Source organism: Mesoplodon mirus, assembly GCF_964341445.2.
Source record: "Mesoplodon mirus genome assembly, chromosome: 5".
Classification (NCBI taxonomy): domain Eukaryota; kingdom Metazoa; phylum Chordata; class Mammalia; order Artiodactyla; family Ziphiidae; genus Mesoplodon; species Mesoplodon mirus.
Window position 1 is genome coordinate 63,205,944 of NC_138980.1, and position 25,189 is coordinate 63,231,132.

At 36.5% G+C, this 25,189-nt stretch overlaps 1 protein-coding gene and 1 pseudogene across 3 annotated transcripts; both read left to right on the forward strand.

Moving 5' to 3' along the window:
• The first annotated feature begins 5,112 nt into the window (after positions 1–5,112).
• YIPF5 (Yip1 domain family member 5) lies at positions 5,113–19,127 on the forward strand. Of its 2 annotated transcripts, none has more exons than XM_082622263.1 (6): positions 5,113–5,298; positions 5,821–5,940; positions 13,751–13,923; positions 14,789–14,934; positions 16,708–16,889; positions 18,147–19,127. In XM_082622263.1, exons 2-6 carry the CDS (start codon positions 5,831–5,833, stop codon positions 18,307–18,309), a joined length of 774 nt encoding a protein of 257 aa, XP_082478389.1. In that variant the 5' UTR covers positions 5,113–5,298; positions 5,821–5,830; the 3' UTR covers positions 18,310–19,127. The 2 variants fall into 2 exon arrangements, with proteins under 2 accessions (XP_082478389.1, XP_082478390.1); XM_082622264.1 differs by lacking the exon at positions 5,113–5,298 and adding an exon at positions 5,326–5,514.
• LOC309805484 (low molecular weight phosphotyrosine protein phosphatase-like) lies at positions 9,547–11,289 on the forward strand (annotated as a pseudogene). Its single transcript has one exon. The product of its transcript is annotated as a low molecular weight phosphotyrosine protein phosphatase-like (transcript).
• Positions 19,128–25,189: the final 6,062 nt, after the last annotated feature.

Sequence of the window (25,189 nt, forward strand, 5' to 3'; positions counted from 1 at the left end):
GGAAGAGGGGTATATTACAACATTTAGTACAGAAGTCAGTTTTGGAATTGACAGGAAGAGCTTTTAGAGAGTCCAGGAAAGAAAAGATATTTATAAACCTAAAATCAAAAATTCTTTTAAATGATGTGTATCTTTCTAAAATAAAATCTTAGCAAGAGACAATAAATATTTATATTTTCTTCCAGAGGGAAAAATTCATTATCTCAGACAGGAGGGGATTTGTGATTTTCATTAATTTCTGCAGATTTAGGACTGCTGGGGAAGAGTCAAAACATCTTGATGGCTTAATGTAAAATCAAAAGGCAAAACTGTGTTTGTCTTTGACTTCCAGATCTAAATTTGCAGAATTTAATGAAAATCATAAGTTTGATTTCACATGCCTCTGATTGTTTTAAAATGAAATTATCTTCATTTAAGGAAAAGAGTTTAATTAGCATTATAATTAGAAGTCTTAAGAACAAAACATCATACCTAAGTACATGAGAACAATATGGTTAAGATACAGTAAACTGCTCTCTCTAGCGACCATAATAGTAGCTATTCTTTGCTCAAGGAATATGCATTCTCTGACATTTAGAAAAAAATTGAAGAAAGTAAGAATAATGGTAAAAAGGGTATGCTACTTCACAGAGGCTTCAAGATAGGAGGCTCTTCCACATGGCTACCTGTCTAGTGCCCAGTGATTTATCTCATACTGAGGCGAGAGACTGCTATTATCAAGACTTTAAGGTGAAAATCAGATAAAAATGAAAAATCAGTATTTTGTAGCTTGGGCATGTATACTCAAAAAGGCAAGGTACAAAGTTAAAGAACATTTAAAATTTATATTTAAATTTATCTGGCTTAAAGCATTCAGAGCACCAATATCTAGCCCTGGAAATACTGTCTTATAATAAAATAGAGTTGAATATGACATTCGTTATAACAGCAGAGTTAAACTGTAATGATAAGCATGGTAGCTTGAAGTGTCTATAACTGAGAGGGTCAGGAAGAATTGTAACAGAAAAATATAAAAAGTGGACTGCCTAAGGAAGTGTAATATATTACACTTGCAGTAGTTTCTAGACTTTTCTCTCATTGAGTATAACAAAACCTGATCCCTTCATGTTTTTAAGAAACATTATATATTAAAATTTTTATGGCAGTTGTTTTACTTGGCTAGGACACTGCCATTTTCTCTCTTTTTAAATAAACATATTTTCTGCAGCATTAGCCATCTTATGCACTGCCTCCTTATAAATTAAATTCCATGTATTGAGGAAAGAGAAGAGAAAAAGGCACATAAAGCAGAAAGATGAACACATTTTCTTTAGTGTTTGAAATACCATGAAACATCAAGAAAATCAAATATGGATAGCACAGTATAATTTTCAAGTACAACTGCTCTAATGTATGAGTGGTTCTTAAACCAATAGTATCTGACATCAAAAGATATTTGTGACACTAAAATTTACAAGGCAGACAAGACTAATTTGGAGAATCCGAAGCAGAAGGTGAAGAAAGCATATTTTTAATACATTCCACAATATCAAAAGGGCAATTATAAAATAATACAGAATCTGTAGGGAGGCATCAGAATGAATGTGTGTAACTGATCTCAGAAATACATAGTTGGTTCAAGCCTAATCATTATAGCTTTTAAAAGGTCCATTTTGGTTGCTGACAAAGTCCTATTGCTTCTGTAGCTATATAGTTTCAGCAATGATAATAACTGCAAATTCACTGAGTATTTAGTTCTTAGGCATTGATACTTACATGCATTATCTCATACAATCCTCCTAGCAACCACATACAACAAATACTCTTATTATCTTGCTCTTACACATGAGAAATATAAGGCACAAAGCCCTTAACTTACTAAAGGTTCATGGCTAGTAAGTGGTAGAGGATGTAAATCTAGGCAGTCTGGCTCCAGAACATGCATCGTTTACCACTATACATTATTAACTAAATTACATGACTAATATAAGGTTAACTTGAACACTAGGTGATTTGTCATGTGCCCAATAAGACTACAAAATTTTTTTTTTATCAATTTGAACATATACACATTTGGGGATATAGATATAATTATCAACTGTCTAACTTCAATTTTAGCATATTATATATATACATATATATATATAATCGCACATTAGGCAAAGTAGTATATTCATTAGAAATATTGCCTTTCTCCCTATTCATATTTGTAACACAATGACAATACAGTCTAGTGGTTTAGCACAAGAACTCAGGACCCAGACAGTCTGGGTTCAAATCTCAGGTCTGCAAGTTATTTACCACCCTGTTCTCAGTTTTACCAAGGGAAAAATAGAGAGTACCTATCTCATCAGGTTGTTAGGAAAAGCAATTGAGTTCAAAGGTATGAAGTGCTTGGAGCAGTGCCTGGCACATAGTAACTATACATAGGTGGTAGCTGTTACATTTTTCAAATGCACCTTTGGCAGGAGGGGCTCTGCCATCACTAGAGCCCAGTCCTCTGATGCTGTTTTTTACATTATTTCCCCTTTCGTCTAAGGTATTTGAGATATAGAACTTCTACTATTATCACTGAAATTCTTATTTCAGACCACAACATCCAACCACCTAACATTAGAAATGCTATTTAAGGGAGTATGTGTGGGGACTTCCCTGGTGGCTCAGTGGTTAAGAATCCGCCTGCCAATGCAGGGGACACAGGTTCAAGCCCTGGTCCAGGAAGATCCCACATGCCGTGGAGCAACTAAGCCCGTGCGCCACAGCTACCGAGCCTGCGCTCTAGAGCCCACGAGCCACAACTACTGAGCCCACATGCCACAACTACTGAAGCCTGCGTGCCACAACTACTGAGCCCATGTGCCACAACTACTGAAGCCCACGTGCCTAGAGCCCATGCTCCACAACAAGAGAAGCCCTCACAATGAGAAGCCCGTGCACCGCAGTGAAGAGTAACCCCCACTCACCGCAACTAGAGAAAACCTGTGCGCAGCAACAAAAAAGACCCAACGCAGCCAAAATAAATAAATAAATAAATAATTTTTTAAAAAAGAGGGTATGTGTGAGCTCTACGATGGAAATACTTGCAGTGTTGCTTTAAAAATTATCTTTAAAAGACTTCTTTAATAAAGCATCATGAGGCACTTGCATACTGAAGTCAAAGTCCAAGAATAAATATTACATTAGGGTTCAATCAATTTCATTGCCTTTTGAAAATCAGTTCTTTCCAAAAGCATCCAGTGTTGTTACAGGTAAATGTCTTCACAAAACAATAATTTATTGTTCAAAGTAAAATATTTGAAATAACAGTTGCAGAATTTGATGAGGAAACTCTTTTCTAAGGGATAAAGGATAATTTGGGGGAAATATAATTGTCATATTTGGGTTATATAATTAATATTCATGGATAGTGAAAACAGATCTTGGGCACTTACATTGTTTTTACCATAGTTATCAGGTTTCATAGTTATTATGCGTAACTTGACACGATAAGCACACCACTGCCAAACCCCCACTCATTTGGTGCTTGTGGATATAGCTGAAAGTAGGGGAAAAGTACCTATGCTCAAACCATAATTTCCTGGCACAATTCCCTATGACATATTTTAGCATAAAACAGAAGGGAAAGAAGACAGCTCCAAGATATCAAAGCACAATTTCACTGCCATCATAAAAGGAGAGTTTTCTTGTACCTTTGTGAAGAATGTAAAAGTGTTAGTGTGTAGACTAGCGTGATTGTCAAACTATTAATAGATATTGCTCATGATTAGAATGTTCTTCCCTTTTTTGTTCCAAGTTTAGTGACTGACATATTAGGTCCCAGGGAAGGACTGGGCAGCTGCTCCAAACCCACTTTATGTTCTATTATCCCTTGACCTGGTTGAGGCTTTCTACTCCTAATAAAGCCAGCTCAATGACTTTAACAGAGGTCAGCACATTTAACAAGTACTCAGTTTCCTTTAATATACTTCTCTGGAGCCTATCATGGGGGGGGGCGGGGGTGGTGGTGGCGGGTATAACACCAAAAAAAAAAGTTTCCAAAAAGAAAAGCCTACCTGACTAGCCATGAAATTGACTGATATTCTCAAAATCCCCAGGCGGCTTCTTCCGGATACCAAACAAACAATAAGGAAAATTTAATCATGTAACAATTTTCTTGCTTGGCTTCTCGTTTGGGGCAGGGGTTGGAGAGGAAAGAAAATCCAGTAAACACAGTAATTGCTTTCACAGACAGAAGCAGAATTTGAGTAATATCTTTATATAACAATTCATTCCTCAGCAAGTAATTTTTAATGCTCATATTCTTGTATTCTATTCAAATTTGAAAGTAATATCTCTTTTGGACAGGAAAAAAGGGAAACATCAGAAGAAACAAGAGAGATTAGAATTTTTTTCAGTAAGATCACTAAGTAGATGAAGCGATAGGTTATTGCATATTTTTGGTAACTAGAAACTCCGCTTCCTAGATAATGAAGCTTAAAGAGAGTACAACCATATAATTTATCATCCAAACTGGAATATTTTTGAAAATGAAAAGGGGACAGAATTAATAATTATGTTGGAAAAAACAGGCATAACATAGGACAATGGGGCTGTCCCCACCAAATCAGGATAGTCATTCCACCTAGAATTCTGCAGATTGTACCTACATCAATAAATTCTAAAATTATTTGTAAAAGGTGGTAAGTTAGATAGTTGCATGAGCAATTTCAGAAATTCTTTGATGGAGTAGAAAACCTCAAAGGGTAGCTGCTTGTTCCTCTCTAGCGTACACTCCTTGGTTTTTTGGTTTGTTATATACTTTTGCTACTGTTATTTTTGTTTGAAGGCAAGTGTGTTTCTTTTTATCTGTTTATTTTATTTTTACTCGTTTGTTTCATGGGGGGGTGTTTGTACGTGTATGTTGAGAGGTTCTTGCACGCTTTCACCCAGGCACTCGGTCTACTAAGTAACTCTCGCTCTCAAACAGCAACTAACAATTGCTGCGCCTGCGCCTTTCTGCCTCCACCGCTAACTAAGCCGCCGGAAGCTTTCCCCTCTTTCCATTGGCCCGCTGCTGGACTAGTTGGTCGATACTGCGCATGCTCCATATAGTACCCTCTTTCCCCCGCCCCCGAACTCCCTCCATTGTCCGCCCCGGGCGCAAAGTCGCTAACACGCCTGCGCGAGCGGGCGTACCCCGGAAGCAGTTCTTTAACCTGCTGACACGTAGCAACGGGGCTAGTACAGGGTCTTTAGTTGAGTTTGGGGGCTTACTGGAGGCTGCCGGAGCCACCGCCACCACCGCCTCCGCCGCCGCCGCTGCCTCCGCCTCCGCGTTTGGTGAGTGCCCAGTTCCGTGGCTCACTGTTCGGTTTCTCCCCGCACCTGGGCAGCGCGGCTTGTTGCCGCCTCTCGGCGCCGCGCCCCGGTCCTTTCGCTCAGACCTTCCCTCCCTTTCGGGCCTTGCTTTGACGAGGCCCCTGCAGGAGTCTGCGCTTTTCTGGCCGGCCCAGGCCTTATTTTGCAGGAGGCTGTCGTGTTGTCAGCTGTCCAGAGGTGAGGAATCATCTTTGTTGTTGTTGATATTTTAGACCCCACGGAACCCCTCCTCCCACGTCCTTGCCCCGAACCCAAGACATATCAGCTCCTTGAAGTGGAGGTGTCTTCCCGGGCCTCGACTTAAGAGTCTAGACATTTCTTTAGCACACCCCACCCCCGACCCATCTTCCAAATGCTGCCACCCCCCAAATTTTAGAAGAGTTATTTGCTGCCTTCTGAGGGTATTTGCTTAAGTAAAGTATCAGGACCGAATTCAGGAGGACCTTGGGCATAAGCAGTCTTTGCTGTTTCTTTTTATTGCAGATCATTTGCAATGTCAGGCTTTGACAACTTAAACACGGATTTCTACCAGACAAGTTACAGCATCGATGACCAATCACAGCAGTCCTATGATTATGGAGGAAGTGGAGGACCTTATAGCAAGTAACTTTTCAACTTTGCCCATTTACTTAGTTGAGATTGCATTGAAAGCATGTACCCCGAACGTTTGGTTCTGCCTAAGAGTGAGTGTGTGAATATGTTCCGTATCATAATCTTTCTACCTCCGGAGAGATCTGTGACACTTGTTTGGGTTGGAAGGGATTGCCCTATTTAGGGTTTGGTATCTTATGCAAAATTTTCAGGTGTGCCATGAGTGGAAAAGTAGATCCTTGAAGAACCTTTTTCTAGTGACAGTATTTGTACATCATTTAAGATATGGATAGAAGTTTTAAGTACCTAGAAGATAGGCTGTTTAGTCCACAAGACAAGTTAAAAATTAAAATCTTTTGACAGCCTGTTTAGTAGCTAAATCAGTCCAACTTTCAGACTTTATCAACTGTTAACTGAAAGCACTGAGTGACACTATTGAACAGCGTAAGCTCCATACTATGAATCATCAGGTGGTTTTCATAAAGCAGCTGATAATCACTTTTATTACTCCACACACCAAAACTTTATGATCAGTCAGTACACACAAATTGCCAGTTATAGACTGAAGTGAGGGGGACTCAAAACCTTTCATCCATGAACTGTTGAAAAAACAAAACCAAAACTCTGTTCTTTTTATAGTCCATGGTGTTTGTGGCAAAAAACTTAAAGCTTTTTACCAATCTCCTCTAGGGCATCATATTCTTAGTTTCTTAGGTCCTTAAAGTTAATCTTTTCAGCCTGCTATCCAGTGAAGGCGTTTCCTATACCAGGCCTACTTAACCTTTTTTAGATGGTCCAGGACCACTTTGAGAATCTTAGGAAAACTGTGGGCCTATTTCTGAGAAATATATGCACGCAAACACCCACAGTAATGTGCAAATGTCAGACAGTTTGTGTGTTACCTGATGTGCATCTATGGACTCTGAATTAAAAACCTAATGAAGATTGTCCTAGGATGAGGGCATGGAAAGGGTGCGTATCCAATCTGAGAGAAACATTAGTACTAGAATGTGTTTGAATTAATAAATCTGAATGAAAGTGCCCAAGAATTTAAAAAAGCAAAAATCAAATTCAACCGCACAGTATCATTTGTCTTGTATAGGCTATACTTTTTACAAAACAAAACTCCTTGAATCTGCTTATTTTTTGCTACATTCTAAAGCTTCCCCCCCCTAAAATTCAACACATTGGACAATGGGAGTGAACATGTAAATAATGCTGTCTGTGAACCACTTTTTTTCTTTCTTTTAAATTCTCAATTACATACCATTGAAGATTTATCTCTTTTATCAGTTAATCGGGCAGAATTGGAAAAGTCATGTTGAGAAATTTCCACTCATTTATTTACCTAAATATGTGTTTCTTGTGATTGTTCAGTGTATGACAGGGCAGATGAATATAAGATTGGTCAGGGTGCTGCAACAGGGGTTTGGGAAACCTGTCTCTGTATGTGGGCCTGTTTTTAACCAAATGATATTGATGTTTGGACTCAACAGAATTATTCCATTTAGATTGCAGCCTCCTAGCTTTATCTGTCTCTGCCTTTCTTTCCTATGTTTCTTTCTTTCTGTCCATGTTTGCATCTCTTAAAGGTGTGACTTACCTTTTCTTTACACTTAGCATCTCACTTCAGTTCTCCACACAGCAGAATATCTAAAGATATTCTCTTGCTAACTATTCTCACAATTCCATTCCAACCAAATCATGTACCAGTAAGCATTGCTTCTGTACTAGTGAAAAGGTTTCATTCCAGGTGCTTATATAAACATTACTGCCAGTTAACGAATGTGAGTTAATAGATGATGCTTAGGAAAATAAGAAGCCTAATGTGTTAGCAGTAATGACTGGGTTTCTGAACTTTATAAAAAAAAAAAATTGAACTCCTCTATATGTACCTATATGTATTGTTTCTGCACCCTAATGACATTTTTATGTCCATGTCAGTTTATCAAATAACATTTTGTTTGTTATGCCAACTTGGTAACAAGGATCAGCTAACTTTTATCTCTCTATTGATGAAAATCTAGGTTCAGATAGCATCTGACTTGGATTGTCTTCAAATTTGACTTGACATATTATTATTCCCTAGTTCTACATTTGCCCTATGAAGTCAGCTTTAACATTTTGCATAGTTTCCACTATGGGTACTGTACATTCATACATTTCATACAACAAAAAATAAACCCAAATAGTAAAAGGCCCTTTGATCTCAATCTGTCATATTGGACAGGTTCCACATTGTATTCTAGATATGCCTATAAAATATTTAGTAATACCAATTACATATTTTTTAAAGTCTTGAAAGCTAGTATTTTTTCATCTTCCGAAATAGCTAATAACACCTTACACATAACTGTGTAAGGATTTTGATGAACTTAAGTAGTCAACCCAGTATATTAAGATGCTTTTTGTCTTTGTTGTTGATACTGAGTGCTTCTGAGAGTGTTGGTTTACATCTGCTGCTTTTCCTGCTGTAAAAGTATTGATTTAGACTATAAAGGTCATGTCTACCATGTGGTGTTTTAGTTTAAAACCAACAGGAGTGAGTCAGGAATTTTCCTGAGCAGATCCTGCCAGAAAAGAAAAATTGTAAAATTCCATGGTGTTGTCTTTGTCACCTTGTATCCTCAAGAAGGAATGATGGTGCCACCTTTAAAGCTCTTATTTGTTTGCAGTGTTTCTTTTCCTTACATGAAATTTATGGGTCTGTATCAGTGTTTCTGAAGTGTGGCCTGCAGACCCAGAGGGTTCTTGAGACCTTTCAGGAAGACTTTAAGGTCAAAACTATTTTTGTAAAAATTCTAAGATGTTATATACCTTTTTAGGTGTGTTGAGATTTGCACTGATGTTGCAGAAGTAATAACTGGTAGAACTGCTGTTATCCAAATATGAGGCAAGACAGTGGCATCAAATTGTTCTAGTAATCATTATATTCTTCATCACACACTTGTTGGGGGGTGAGGGGAATCATTTTCACTTAAGGGTGCCCTTGATGAAGCTGTAAGAATTATTTTTTATTAAATGCTGATCTTGACAACACACATTTTTAGAAAAGTCTGTGTGACAAAATGGGAAACAGTCCTAAAGTACTTCTGCTTCATACTGAAGTACAATGATTATCTCTAGGAAAAGCCCCTGTGCAATTTGAGTCACAAGTTGATTCAGCCACTTTTTTGTGGAAACCATTTTTATTGGAAAGAACCTCTGACAGACAAACTATGGTTATTCGGACTTGAATAATTTCTCAAAAATGAGTGAAGTGACCTGTTACTTCAAGGAAAACAATTGACAGTATGTGTGGCCAATGACAATTTCAAGTTTTCAGGTAAAAATGAGGATTTTGGAAAACTTGTATCCATCATTGTGAACTTGTCAGCTTCCCAACAATTAACCATTTTTTGATGAGATCAGTGGTGATATTAACAAATCTGATTTTTTTAAATTTATATGCATATTTTATATTAAGTGTGTCAATATTTGGAAGAGCTGCATAATTCATACTAATATTTTCTAAATGGCCAATGAATGGTGTTACAAAATCATACATGAATAATAAAGGATCCAATTAAAGTATAAGACAGATCAGTTTATTCTAATACAGCAGAGTTCATTAGCATTGTTTCTATTTCCATGTTGCAAGTTAAGTTTAAAAAACTACTACTTTGCTTTGCATTTTCGTGTTTCAAAAAGAATATTCGCTCTATGCACGCGGGAAGATGAAGATGGCCGAACAGGTGACCAAGTCAGTGCTGTTCGTGTGTCTGGGTAACATCTGTTGATCACCCATCGCAGAAGCAGTTTTCAGGAAACTTGTAACAGATCAAAACATTTCAGAAACTTGGGTCACTGACAGTGGCACTGTTTCTGACTGGACATGGGCTGGTCACCAGATCCAAGAGCTGTGAGCTGCCTAAGAAATCATGGCATTAACACAGTGCATAAAGCAAGACAGGTTACCAAAGAAGACTTTGCCACTTTTGATTATATACTATGTATGGATGAAAACAACCTGAGAGATTTGAATAGGAAAAGTAATCAAGTTGAAAACTGCAGAGTGAAAATTGAACTACTTGGGAGCTACGATCCACAGAAACAACTCATGATTGAAGATCCTTATTATGGTAATGACGCTGACTTTGAGACTGTCTACCAGCAGTGTGTGCGGTGCTGCAGAGCCTTCCTGGAGGTTTGCTGACCCGAGTCCAGTCCTGCTGTGGCCCAGGCTCGTCCCACAGGCCCGCATTCTCAGTCAGGTGTCACGGTGTCACCATTCCCTAGCCAAGGCTGCAGCCCTTTCTTCAGTTGACTCACTGTTTCTTACCTTAAAAAATAATTGTAGATGGAAATCGGTTGTTGTGTTTGGCGGAAGAATGAATAAAAATTTTTGATTCAGACAGCTTATGGGGTAAGTGTTCTTAGACTGGTTGAACCTCCCACTTGGCCCCAGTTACAGAGATAGTGGAACAAACAAAATAGTAGAGCAGCAAAATAAAACATAATGAAGTAAAACATCACTGTAAGGCCTATCAGCATCTGAGCCCATTGGCACTTCCAAGAATCTGCACTACCTCTTCCCTCTGTGTGGATGGGGCCCCTGCCCTGCACTACCTCTTGATGTCAGGGCCTGGTGTCCAGTGATGTTGGCGAGAAGTGTTCATATATGCGCAGGGTGCACACTTGTGCATTTACAGGACAGGAAGGAAGAAGATTTGTGGGATTAATCTTCAGCACCTTCACGCCTTAGTTTGTGTCTGTCTAGTTGATTTCATAAGTAAGTCAGCTTAAGTGTTCCCGTTTGACCCACTTTGCCTCTGGAAATGTAATTATGTCCGGGAAGAAGGACACTTGTGTGCTGGTTTACCTTAGGGTCAGTTTGGGGACAGCGTCTGCTTTTACATGCATGTAATTAACCTGAATGTCAAATATAGATCAGCTTAGGTGGGAAAAAAATAATAAGTGGGAAAAAGTCCTTTTATGTTGGAATGCTTAAATATTGATATGTTAAGTATTCTTTTATCAGTGCTTAGTTTATAGGCAAATATAGGTAATTTCTGTGCACTTGGAGATAGCTGATCTAAAATTCACATGAATATATGTCAGAAAAGATTGTTTTTAAATAAACTGGGAAAATTACAAAAATACAACTAAGGTAAAAAAAAAGAATATTCATGATAATCTGGAAAGGTTATTAAAATACTGTTTTCCAGCTACAGGTCTGCAACACTAGATCTTGTTCAAATACTTCAACTAAAACAGTATATCACAACAGAATGAGTGCAGAAGCAGATATAAGAATTTGCAGCTGTCTTATATGAAGCCAGACATTAATGAGATTGTCAAAAATAGAATACAGTGCCACTTTTCTCAGTAATTTTTTAAAATAATTTTTTCATAAAAATGTTTATGCTAACATGTAATGGATTTATTGTTACTTTAAATGAATTAATAAGTATTTAAACATTTCTGTTTTAATTTCTAAAATAATAAATATTGATAGATATAACCCACGTAAAAAAATTTAGGAGTTCTCAATAATAAATTTTAAGAGTATAATGGGTTCTAAGATCAAAGACTTTGAGAACCACAGGTTTATGTCATTCTTCTTGTTTTTTCTGTTGCATACACATTCATATTCTCTCTCTTGCTCTCTCTGGAGAGAGAGAGTATAAAATACAATTTGTTTATGCAGACTGTAGAAACCTCCATATGGAGCTTTTCTAGCTCTTTCATAAACTCCAAGGTGGATTTATGATGCATCCTAACGGAGATCGACACAATAGCATATTTTACTAAATCAGAAAATGTGAGTTCTTGTTCTAATTCGACCAGCTAGCCCTGTGGAAACTCCGTGTGTGTGTGTGAGAGAGAGAGAGAGAGAGAGAAAATAGTAATCAAGGTGCTTGCATACCAGAATGACTGGGGAGATGCATGTATAGAAAAAGATATTATGGCTGTCTCTGTCAGGTAGGATTTGAGGGTAATTTTTTACTACAGTTGTTATAAGAGCTGGCTATTGGAATTAAAAAGTCTAGTTTTGAATCCGGGCACCACCATGGACAAATCATTTTAACCCAAATAAATGTTTCCACATTTTTGTAATGGAGAGGATGATAAAATTGACCTCCTAAAGAATTGTAGAGAGAATAATGTGAGATAATTCACATTAAACACTTAAAACGGTGTTTTATGCAGTAATATTCAAAAGGTTATTATTTATGTTTTTGGAAATTTTCAGTAGTTAATATATACCCATATATTACATATGACATTTTAGAATTAGTGAGTTTCAACAAATAATAAATATACAGGATTTTTAAAGGTACAAAGGTACAAAAGTTTATAACCTGAAAATTAAGTCTTTTACTTCTCCTGTCTCTGGGTCCCTTTACCTATATAATTGTGTATATAATGTATGTGTATATATCTACACACATGCACATAGATACGCATACATATTCTAAAAAGCATAGTCACAGTGGGTGCATATGGTATATACTATTCTGAATATTAGATTTTTTTCCTCCCCACTGAATATTTCTTGATTATCATTTCTTACGAGTACAGACAAAACTGCCTCACACCTTTAAAAAGGTGCAGAGTAGTCTGTGCCTATATCACAGTGTAGTTACTGATAGCTATTTATATTGTTTTGGTTTCTACTTTTTGCTATTAAAATAATGCTGTAGCGAATTCTATATTTTATAGCTAGAAAAATAAATAGTATTTTTTTAAGCATGTATTGGACTAGCGTGGTAAGTCATGAGAATGAGAGCTATGTGTAGTTGAAACTTCACCTTTGATTTGCTTTTAATCAAGATGTTCAGTTAATTTAAAAATTAGATTTAATTTTAAAATCTCAATAATGAGGTCATTAGATTTTTTATATTTTTCAAAATGGAATTATAAATTTTTAAAGATAATTAGACTAAAAGATCTCTAAGGCTTCTCAGCTCTCATTTTTAAAGTATCTTACTTTTACAATAGTTACTTTACTTCTTTATTTCTTACCATTGATAGATAAGTCATATTTTTCTGGAACATAATAAAACAGGTCTTAAAAAGATATTGCTTCAATATCTTTCTGTTCCCTGTTGTTTTCATCACTAAAAAAGCCATGGTAAGGTTTCCTTATAAAATGCAAGATTTGTTATAGTACATAGCAAAGGAGACAATAGGTATACAATTACTTTGAAAAATTAAAAGCACTATTTAGATGCTAATAGGTGTGCTAATAATGTTTGTTATATTCAGAAAGCTTTCACAAGAAAGAAGCTTGATTTTTTCCACTTCTTGAAATTGATGGTTGTTCTTAAAGAGATTTACCCACTTGCAAAAAATAACATACTACAGAGAATAAAGAAGAATGATTTTATACTCATTCATTCTCATGGAGAGATCTGAGTTACAGTGGAAAATTAACGTAACATGCAGTACAAAGTCTGTCATCCTGAGTTTTTATTCATAGTCTTGGGCATAAATTTTATTTCACAGCTATCTTTATGTACGCTCACTAAAGGGGAAAATACAAGAAAACGTTTACATTTTCATTTGTTGACCTCCTGATGTTTAAAAGCTTAATAGTTTGTGAAATGTTTAAGCACCGCATAAGTGAGTTTTAGCATCATCAGGAAAATTCTCTATAAAATACAGACAACTTATTGTAGACAATCAGCTTGATCTTAGTAATTAATTTCAACCACTGTTTATAAAAACTGGCAAAGAGATATCCTGGGAATTGCATGACTAAGATTTTCTGCCTGTCGGGAATATCAGTTTGGGGCATTGACATAATTCTGAGAAATGTAACTTACTTTTATTGTAGACAGTATGCTGGCTATGACTACTCGCACCAAGGCCGGTTTGTCCCTCCAGACATGATGCAGCCACAACAGCCGTACACTGGGCAGATTTTCCAGCCAGCTCAGGCATATACTCCAACTACGCCTCAGCCATTCTATGGAAACAACTTTGAGGATGAGCCACCTTTATTAGAAGGTACGATTGGTTGCAACACTTGATAGTACTCTATAGTACCCAGCTGGTCAGTGAAAATAAATCTTAGTTTGGAGAAGTTACCCTTTTCTTTAAAAGAATAATATTGTAGAAAACAGTTTTGTACTAAAGTGACTCATTTGAACAGAGTATATATGAAACCACATTGAGCCAGGAGGACCAGATTTTTAATAGATCTTTATAAAGTGATAATAAAGTATGTCAGTATATGAGCAGAGTAACTTTTACTTCAGATTATTATTGAAATTCTATCAGTGGAAGAAATGAGAGGAAATGGCATGGTATTGATTATTCTGCATGGAAATAAGCTGACAGAGCTAGTAACATCACTGAAAAGCATGGTGTTTTTCAAATTGTATCCCAAAACACAAAAAGCAGTAGTTCTAAAGTGTTTTTTGTTTTTTGTTTTTTTCGATCAGATACGCTTTGAAAGTCTAGTGAAAGCTATGCATACTCTCCTCAGAAAAAGGCACACACATGCAGAGAGATGTAGTTTTGTATACATTTTCACAGGGCCTCCAGTGTTCCTGAAGCCTCAGGTATAGAGTCCCTTACTGTTAACACTGTCCACATATTCTTTGCTATGCAGACATAGCAGAGTGTCCGTTTCATCATGTCCATACCTGTTTCTAACATCAGACCAGAAATTGGAATTTGTGGAATAAACACCATAATAAGTAAAGACTGGTATTGAGGACTCACCAAAGTAATATCATCTGATATTGCTAGATCACTCTTTTGATATTTATTGGTGGTTTCATTTTTTTCTCCTGTTACAACATAGATTCTGGTAAACTAAAAGTATATCACAAATCCTGATTGACTTCCTTATTTTCTTTTTCTTTAGAATTAGGTATCAATTTTGATCACATCTGGCAAAAAACACTCACAGTGTTACACCCATTAAAAGTAGCAGATGGCAGCATCATGAATGAGACTGATTTGGCAGGACCAATGGTTTTTTGCCTTGCTTTTGGAGCCACATTGTTACTGGTAAGATGTTAGTTGCAACTCTCAGTGTGAGATTAAATGTTCCACCAAGAGCCTTCATTGAGACTCTGCTTATACAATCAAGTCTTTGATGTGTCTTAAATAGTATTGAGTTGTTTGAATTTGTACCTATTCATTACTTCTCCATTGATAATAGATATAGTGTATTGAGAAATCATTTCTTGTTCCACTAAGTGCTTCAGTTATTAGGGAAAAATATTAATTAATAAATATTGTATGGCTTTAGTCTCTCATCAAAATTCCTTCCTTTCAAAAACTGACAAAATTTTTAGCTTATTGCTATTTTTTAAAATTTCATCATTGGGTGGTGTTTTGTTGTAGCAATGCTGGTCTTCTATATATTATTTTAACATTTAATGAATTGAAACATTTAAAAGGCAACAGGTTTTAGTCCCTATCTCCCATCTCCCTAAGAATGTTAAAGCATATTGAAAATGAAAAGTTGTAAAGATAATTATTACTGTTTGTTTTATTTTATGTCATGGCTGAATTAGAAGAGGTAAGTGACATAATGGATCAAAGATGGACTTTTTAGTCAGAAAAACTGGGTGTGAACTCAGTGCTCCTACTCTGCCCTTGAGCAAAGTCACTTCATCCTTCACCTCCCTCTCATAGATAATACTATGCTTCCCACCTAACAAGATTGCTTTGGAGATTAAGCAAGACAGGTTATGTGAGAACACTTTGAAAAGTTTAAAGCACTGTATAAGTATAAGGTTTTATTATTACTACATGAGTGTAGTAGTGAACTCAGCTGAGCCCTTTTAAACTTCTACACTCTTACTCAAGTATTTACAAATATTGGTTCTAACAAAAATCCCAAGGATTTTGCTATTTAATGTAATCTGTGGAGACATTCTCCCAATTGAGTTTTATATGTCAAACATCTGACAAACCAGGAACTTTTTAAAGGCTTCTCTGTGGACTGATTTTAGTGATAGCATAACCTGAATACAATGTTTGTTCACATAGCTGGACTAAGAATACTAACTACAATTAAGCTAACGTTTACTGCCCTAAGACTGTTCAGTGCTGTCTTTTATAAGAGCAGAATTTTTAAGGTTTGTGTTTGTTTGTTTGTCAGAGAACTGTATAAAGCAACCAACAATTTGGAAAAACAATGAAAGAAGAAAATATATTCCATTATATTCCTCTTGCCCAGTTATTAACCACTTTTCTTTTCTCCTCCCCTCCTCACAGAACCCTGGCTTCCTGCTTATCCTGGCTTCCTTTCTCCTAATTCCTCTAACACCCATGTAAAGTGAATAATGAGATTATTTCTGCTGTTAAAAAGATTATAGCTACATCTGCCAATGAGAATAAATTGCTTCAGGGCAATTTTGGTGGAATTTGGGTACTTTCAAGTGATATTAGCTACTATCCAAACATCTGAATGGCTTTCCATCTTGTCTCTGTAGTTTATTTGCTTAAAACCAGCCAGATTTCTTTTTAGAAATCTACTACTTTAGGTGATCATACCATGATTTTATATCTTTGTTGAATTCTATGCCAAGCTCAAATGATAACTAGAAAATGAAAAACAATATCTGTGTGTTGGGAGGTGGATATTTTAAACTTCTTAAGAAGGATATAAAAGCCAGTCTGCTCACTGTTTTACTTCTCCGTATAAAGAATAGGTACCTTTGTGGATTTTAATGCTCACAAATTGAATATCTTCTGTGAGTGCCATTTCAGATGAAAGAAGCCAACAATAACTATTTTGCCCTTAACCTGTAATCTTTTCTTTACCCATAGGCTGGCAAAATCCAGTTTGGCTATGTATATGGGATCAGTGCAATTGGATGCCTAGGAATGTTTTGTTTATTAAACTTAATGAGTATGACTGGTGTTTCCTTCGGTTGTGTGGCAAGTGTCCTTGGATATTGTCTTCTTCCCATGATCCTGCTTTCCAGCTTTGCAGTGATATTTTCTTTGCAGTAAGTGCTGGTCTTTATTTTGGGGGTTGATTGACCAATTCTGTGTAATAGGATTTACCTCACCATCAGTTTGAGATAAATCACTGATTCAACAACATATTAAATAGTACCTCTTATAAGTGAGGACTGTGTTGTATATTTCTCAGTGATGAATAATGGAAGTGAGAATAAGTTTAAAACTTTTATACCATCTCTGCTTTTACCTATGATAAAGAATTTAGTTTTTTGCATACTTAGCAGTGTCCATAAGCAAATTGAACAGTGGTGATTGTTAACTTAAATACTGCATGGAAAAGGTCAAGTTGTTTAGAATTATACTTACCCTCTCTTTGGTATTTTTTATACCATATCTGACTTCTTAAAGATATCGGGCATATGCTAAGTGGTTGAATAATAAACACATATTCTCTCTTTAGCAGCTTTTTAACTAAACATGGAGCATTCTTTTTATGGGAGAGGCTGTTACTAGCCTACCATGTTCTCAGATGTACACAGCTTTAAATATGTGTTATATTAAAATAATATTTTAGGTAAGGTTAAAAATAAAGGTATAAATACAGCTAATAAAATTGCTTCTCGTGGCCAGTGCACAGATGCTCTCTCAACGGTTCAAGCTCCTCCTCGTGGCTAGTGCTGGACGACCAAAGATTGAGCTTTGTTACACTTAAAGAATGCAAATGAAGGTTTAGGAGAAGAGTATATATCACCTATTTGGTAGTAGAGATTTGGCAGGATGATGGCCTCACAGTGTCCCTGCCTCACTCTTCTCATTTGTTAAGATTGATATATTTACATTCAAATTTTACACACAGTATTTTCTACTGAAACAGCGTTTTCCAACCGGAGTTAGTTTTGCTACCGGGGGACACTTGGCAATGTCTGGAGACAATTTCAGTTGTGGAAAACTGTGGGAGGCATGGGTGCTGCTGGTATTTTATGGCTGGAGGCCAGGATGCTGCGTAACTTCCTAACGATGGACAGATACACCCCCACAGCAAAAGCGTGTCCACCCCAAATGTCAGTGCTGCCAAGGCTGAGAAACTGTGCTAGATTAAGGAGCAAGATGTGTTATAGACGAGCTTTTTATCACATGAAATAATGGAATTCACTGTGAGGTACATTTCAGCATTTGAAAAACATCTTGATTATTTCTGCGGATATCTACGTGTGGATTTTTGAGTGCTTTTTTAAAACTTACGTAACTAATCTCATCTACTGTTTCCCTCCCCTCCCCCTGTTTTTCCTTGTCGGCTACAGAGGAATGGTAGGAATCATTCTCACTGCTGGAATTATTGGATGGTGTAGTTTTTCTGCTTCCAAAATTTTTATTTCTGCATTAGCCATGGAAGGACAGCAACTTCTAGTAGCATATCCTTGTGCTTTGCTATACGGAGTCTTTGCCCTAATTTCTGTTTTTTGAACTGAATTTATCTGGGATGTGGACATCATTGGGCCAAATAGCAAAAAGGACTTTGAACTCTTAAATTGGACCAGCAAACTGCTACAGTACAACTCTCGTGCAGATCTGATGTTTGACTCTTGGAGCAATGGAAGTAAATACGTATCTTTTGTTCATTTTTATAGAACTTTTGAATACTATATTGGATTTACCTGCAGTATGACTAGGTTTAAATGTTTGTGCTAATACAAATAAGAAGTGCTATTTCTTTCGTGTTCCTGCAGCCTTAGAAAAACAGCTCTTCTCCTTGCTAACTATATATTATGATGTTTCTGATGGATTTTTATCAACTGTGGGAAACTAATAACCACAGAGATAATAATCTTTCTTAAAAACAACTCATAATAAAGAAGACATAAGACTTATTGGAGAAATATTTTTCCAAGGAGTTAGGAAATAAAAATTACCTGTATTCTCAAGTCAGGTGCAGTTGAAGCAAAAAAGTGATCCCAATGTGAAGTTTTATGAGTTTGCACTTCAAAAGTTTGACAGTCCTCTAAATTATCTCATGGAATTTTAGCTAAATTCAGCGATACAAGTCGTTCACAGTCTACCTTATTGTAGATGTGAAATGTGAACATCTCTTCAGATACTATCATTAACTAAACCATAGTGACCTAGACTCCGCATTAATGCTCATAATTGGATCTCCGTGTTTCCCAGGAAAAAGAAAATCACTAACCTTTTTTGCGAAGAATATTTAAAATGTCACAGTTTCAGTATTGCAGTTTCAATGTAAAGTACATTTGATGCTTATTAATTAAAAATTTCCCAATTAATTTAAAGTGTGTTGTTGAGTTTACTTTTGCTAACCCACTGTTCTTGGTGTTCCATTTTCTTTAACTAGGGTCTGGTTTTGACTTGTATTCCCAATTTATTTTAAGCTTTAAGAATAGTGGTCATCTAGTATAGAATCAAAAAATGAGATTAAACAAAAAGCAGTTTGCTTTGAGTTACAACATTATTTCCTTGTATTGAATTTATTTGGTTAATATTGTCATGTTCTCTTGTCAGAAAATCTGTAAGAAAATACCATATCTTGTATATTGATGATTGGCTTTTTCTGGAGCCAGATTCTGATTTTGGACAAAGCTCAGTTAGTTACGAGAAAGGTGCCATACTGGGAGGGAAAATGTTGCTTTTTTTTTTTTTTTTTTTTTTTTTAAGAGGAGACTTTAAGACTAAATAAAAAGAAATGCCATGCTGACATATTCATGGTTCTTTTTTAGAGCTAGTGTTCAACCATAAAAGGTTAAAATAATAAAACATACTTCTTACAAGAAGATCATGATTTCTGATCTCTGGAATTACATAAATTTGTTTTCCTTCATTAATATTTAATCTTCTGGAGGAATGCACTCACTAGTAATTAGCTATTGGCTGGGTTTTTAAACTTACCAAATTGTTTTAGAATATTTTTTATTATAATCCTTGGTTAGTATCTTTTTTGCCTTTTTCAATTCATTTTATAAGCGTAAACAATTCTTCCTAAGGTAAATGTAATGGGTGCCTTCTGTTAATATCCAGTTCTTCCTAATGAAAAGGGTACAATGATGCTTTGGGAATTAAAATTTCCCTCTGTTGGTTAGACTTAAGACCACTAATCTTCAGCTAAATTCCCTAAATGGATCAAATTGTTTTCTTATTTTTTTGCCTCCACCCCCAACAAAATAATTTTTAGTTTAAATCAATAATGTAGAGATTTTTGTTGTTAGTTGTCTTTTATTTAACCCCAAAATGATTAGTTGCAAAACTATTTTATATTTATTCTGTCAAAACAGGTATACAGTAGAATTGCCTTTAATATAAGAGTTGAGTTCTCAAGTTTGCTTGTTTACGTGAAGAGTCATGCGTGACCAAAATTTCTCTTTTATAAAACTCTCTCATCAAAAATACAGTATATGTAGCCATATTTGTGCATACTTTTTTTTTTTTTTTTTTTTTTCTTTTTGCGGTATGCGGGCCTCTCACTGCTGTGGCCTCCCCCATTGCGGAGCACAGGCTCCGGACGCGCAGGCCCAGCGGCCATGGCTCACGGGCCCAGCCGCTCCGCGGCATATGGGATCCTCCCAGACCGGGGCACGAACCCGTATCCCCTGCATCGGCAGGCGGACTCTCAACCACTGCGCCACCAGGGAGGCCCTGTGCATACTTTAAAAACGGACATAACTGTGTCTCAGAAATACGATGTGGTAATGTTTTTCTTTAGCATCGGAATAGATTTCTGCTTCATCAGCTAAGTACCAGGAAGAGCATATGGTTTGCTTTAGGTCCATTTTATACCAAAACCATGCATGTACCTTTAAGTACTGGAGATGCTCTCAGCATCACTAAAAGCTTACCCAGTGACTGTCTCTGAGTAAAACTCTTTGTGAGTGGACTTTTCAGGTTCACTCACTCAAGCGAGTGTGTTGTTTATGCAAGCATGTATGCCAAAGACATGCAGTTGATTTTACATATAGTATAAATATATATTTTACAACTTTGCTGTAATACGTTTACCAATGGGTGTTTTCAAGAGCTGTATAACAAAGCTTATAGAAATAGGCATTCTTTTGCCAGATATAGTTATGCAGATAATGAAAAATTCTGTAAATCTTTAAACACTGTCCTTACATACTGGTCATCCAATCAAAGAGAATTTTTTAAAATGTATCTAATGATTTGACTTGGGGTGGGATCTAAGTACTATGCACATGACATTTTGCAACCATAATAGGCATTGCTCAACTCAAATATATTCCAAAACTAAGTGAGGACAGTTATATCTGTAATGTTAAAGGATACTCAGACCCAGTCATAAAGAATTATGGGAAATCAAGATGACATTTGGAGATCTGCCTGTTGTCATATAGAGCATATCTGATGTAATGACTCGAACAATTTGCTTAACTTACTGTGTGGGAGAAAAAATATATATGACACAGTGCTTAGCCTGTTGTAAAGTTGTGCCAAAAGTTTTCCAAAATGGGCTTCCCTGGTGGCGCAGTGGTTGAGAGTCCGCCTGCCAATGCAGGGGACACGGGTTCGTGCCCCAGTCCGGGAAGATCCCACATGCCGCGGAGTGGCTGGGCCCGTGAGCCATGGCCGCTGGACCTGCGCATCCGGAGCCTGTGCTCCGCAACGGGAGAGGCCCCAACAGTGAGACGCCCGCGTACCACAAAAAAAAAAAAAAAAAAAAAAGTTTTCCAAAAAAACATAACTCGGTATAGATCATCACATGAAGAATACTTACCAAAGAACAGCACTGGGCCTTCCTTCAAGACTTTAGCTAGAGCAAGCTTCCTACCCAAACAGTAGCCCCAAGTGAAATCTGTCCTCGAAAAGTATCCACTGATTCATTCTGTAGTGTCAAATTCCAATTACCGGTCACCAAATGAACTCAATTATCGTAAATCTCAATTTATTTGGAAATGAAAGCTTAAGTTATTCCTCAAGCAATGTATTTGTATCTTAATAACATGCTTGTTTTCAAAGTAACTTTAAGAATGAAGCATTTAATAGCAAAAACACAAGTACTTTTTTAGTCACAGTAGTTAATGAGAGTTTCTTGTTTTCTTTTTAGGATGTATTTAGGATTTGGGGGAAGGAGTGGCAATAACAAGATTATCAGGGTCTATTGGAAATGCCCTAAGGAAAAATTGGTTCATGTGCATTAATGAGTAGATAAGTATGATCTGTCATTAGCTTGTCAAGCATACAGTGTTGACTTTCAAACATCTTAAATAAAGCCTGTCCTCACCACTTTCTCCACATCTAGGCTGTTATTACTTGACACCACCAATGAAGAAATCACCGATTTTTAATCAGTTCTACTTCTGCCACCATCCAAATTATTGAAGTTTGAATTTTAGTGCATTATTATTAGTACTTGAATTTCAATAAGTTACTTTGTTCATGAATAAATACCCAGTTTATAACTGGGCAGTAGGTAAAAACAAACATTAAATATTAGATTACTGATTTCTAGAGATTGGCAGATTACTTAGTCAAGTGTTTTATATTATTCTATTATCTTGGAATGGTGACCATAAAACCTGAAGAATGAAGTCAAGACAGTGTGTAGTTCTGACTTTTGCATCACAGATAGGAATATTTCTTCCTGTGCATGAAGTTCCTAGTCTAGTTAATAAAGAACATTACCTGCTGATGGAGCACAATGTCCTGTGTTTGTGCAAATAAATTAAAATGATTACATATGCAAATGAGGACTAATTAAATACAGAGTTCTCCTAATTTAAAAACACAAATACTTCCTTGAGCACATTAGGTTCTAAAAATCGGATTACATTTTTCATGAGTTTTATTAGGCTTACCTTGCATATATAATTTTTTTTTTTCTGAAACTACCACTAAATATGGTGATAGCTTGTAGGGTGATTAATTATGTATTAAGGCGTTATAATCACTTTTCAACACTTGCAGCACAAAAGAAATTTTAAATATGAGAAAACGAAGTACTCATAAACATTTAAGATGCTTGTAAATTTATACATAGTTGGCCTACTCTGATTCTCTTAAAAATAGAGAAAACAACATGGTTATTTCATTTTTTCCCCCAGGTAAATACAGTTCAAACGAATGTCTTTGTAAAATTTAATGACACATTTGCTTGCAGGTTTCAGTTTTGTGGTTTTTGATAATATTATAGGACTTGGTAGCGTCTTTTCTCTAGGCAGTCAATGATCCTAAAAGCCCTATTATTTTAGTGCTCGTTTCAGCAGCACGTATACTAAAATTGGAACGATACAGAGATTACCGTGGCCCCTGCACAAGGATGACACACAAATTCGTGAAGTGTTCCATATTTTTAAGACCTAAATGTAAGGCCAGACACTACAAAACTCTTAGAGGAAAACATAGGCAGAACACTCTGTGACATAAATCACAGCAAGATCCTTTTTGACCCACCTCCTAGAGAAATGGAAATAAAAACTAAACAAATGGGACCTAATGAAACTTAAAAGCGTTTGCACAGCAAAGGAAACCATAAACAAGACGTCTCAAAGACAACCCTCAGAATGGGAGAAAATATTTGCAAATAAAGCAACTGACAAAGGATTAATCTCCAAAATTTACAAGCAGCTCATGCAGCTCAGTATCAAAAAAACAAACAACCCACTCCAAAACTGGGCAGAAGACCTAAATAGATATTTCTCCAAAGAAGATACACAGATTGCCAACAAACACATGAAAGGATGCTCAACACTGCTAATCATTAGAGAAATGCAAATCAAAACCACAATGTGGTATCACCTCACACTGTCAGAATGGCCATCATCAAAAAATCTACAAACAATAAATGCTGGAGAGGGTGTGGAAAAAAGGGGATTCTCTTGCCCTGTTGGTGGGAATGTAAATTGATACAGCCACTATGGAGAACAGTATGGAGGTTCCTTAAAAAACTAAAAATAGAACTACCATATGACCCAGCAATCCCACTACTGGGCATATACCCTGACAAAACCATAATTCAAAAAGAATCATGTAGGGCTTCCCTGGTGGCGCAGTGGTTGAGAGTCCGCCTGCCGATGCAGGGGACACGGGTTCGTGCCCCGATCCCGGAAGATCCCACATGCCGCGGAGCGGCTGGGCCCGCGAGCCATGGCCGCGGAGCCTGTGTGTCCGGAGCCTGTGCTCCGCAACGGGAGAGGCCACAGCAGTGAGAGGCCCGCGTACAGCAAAAAAAAAAAAAAAAAAAAAAAAAAAGAGTCATGTACCACAATGTTCATTGCAGCTCTATTTACAATAGCTAGCATTTGGAAGCAACCTAAGTGTCCATCAACAGATGAATGGATAAAGAAGATGTGGCACATATATACAATGGAATATTACTCAGCCATAAAAAGAAACGAAATTGAGTTATTTGTAGTGAGGTGGATGGACCTAGAGACTGTCATACAGAGTGAAGTAAGAAAGAGAAAAACAAATACTGTATGCTAACACATATATGGAATCTAAAAAAAAATGGTTTTGAGGAACCTAGGGGCAGGACAGGAATAAAGATGCAGACATAGAGAATGGACTTGAGGACACAGGGAGGGGGAAGGGTAAGCTGGGGCGAAGTGGGAGAGTAACATTGGCATATATACACTACCAAATGTAAAATAGCTAGTGGGAAGCAGCCACATAGCACAGGGAGATCAGCTCTGTGCTTTGTGTCTACTTAGAGGGGTGGGATAGGGAGGGTGGGAGGCAGATGCAAGAGGGAGGAGATATGGGGATATATGTGTATGTATAGCTGATTCACTTTGTTATACCGCAGAAACTAACACACCACTGTAAAGCAATTATACTCCAATAAAGATGTTAAAAAAAATAAAAGCCCTATTTTATATATTTTAATTTTAAAAATGGGAATGTTTTTATTTCCTTTTATGATTACATATCATTATAGTAAAAAGTAATATCTCTCTTCAGCAGTAAATAGGAATGGATTATTTATAAGATGTTTCAACATGGAAAATAGATTCCAAGGTAATAGAATAATATAAAACACTTGACTAAGTAATCTGCCAATCTCTAGAAATCAGTAATTTAATGTTTGTTTTTACCTACTGCCCAGTTATAAACTGGGTATTTATTCATGAACAAAGTAACTTATTGAAAATATGCTAAGTAAAAAAAAAAAAAGCCAGATGTGAAAGACCACATATCATATGATTCCATTTATATGAATTTCTGGGAAAGACAAATCTCTAGAGATAAATCAGTAATTGCCTGGAGGTCAAGTGGGGATTGACTGTAAATGGGCAGGATGGAACTTCCTGAGTGATGATGGTCGTGCAACTGTATGTTTACTAAAATCATTAAGGTGTACACTTAAAATGAGTAGATTTTA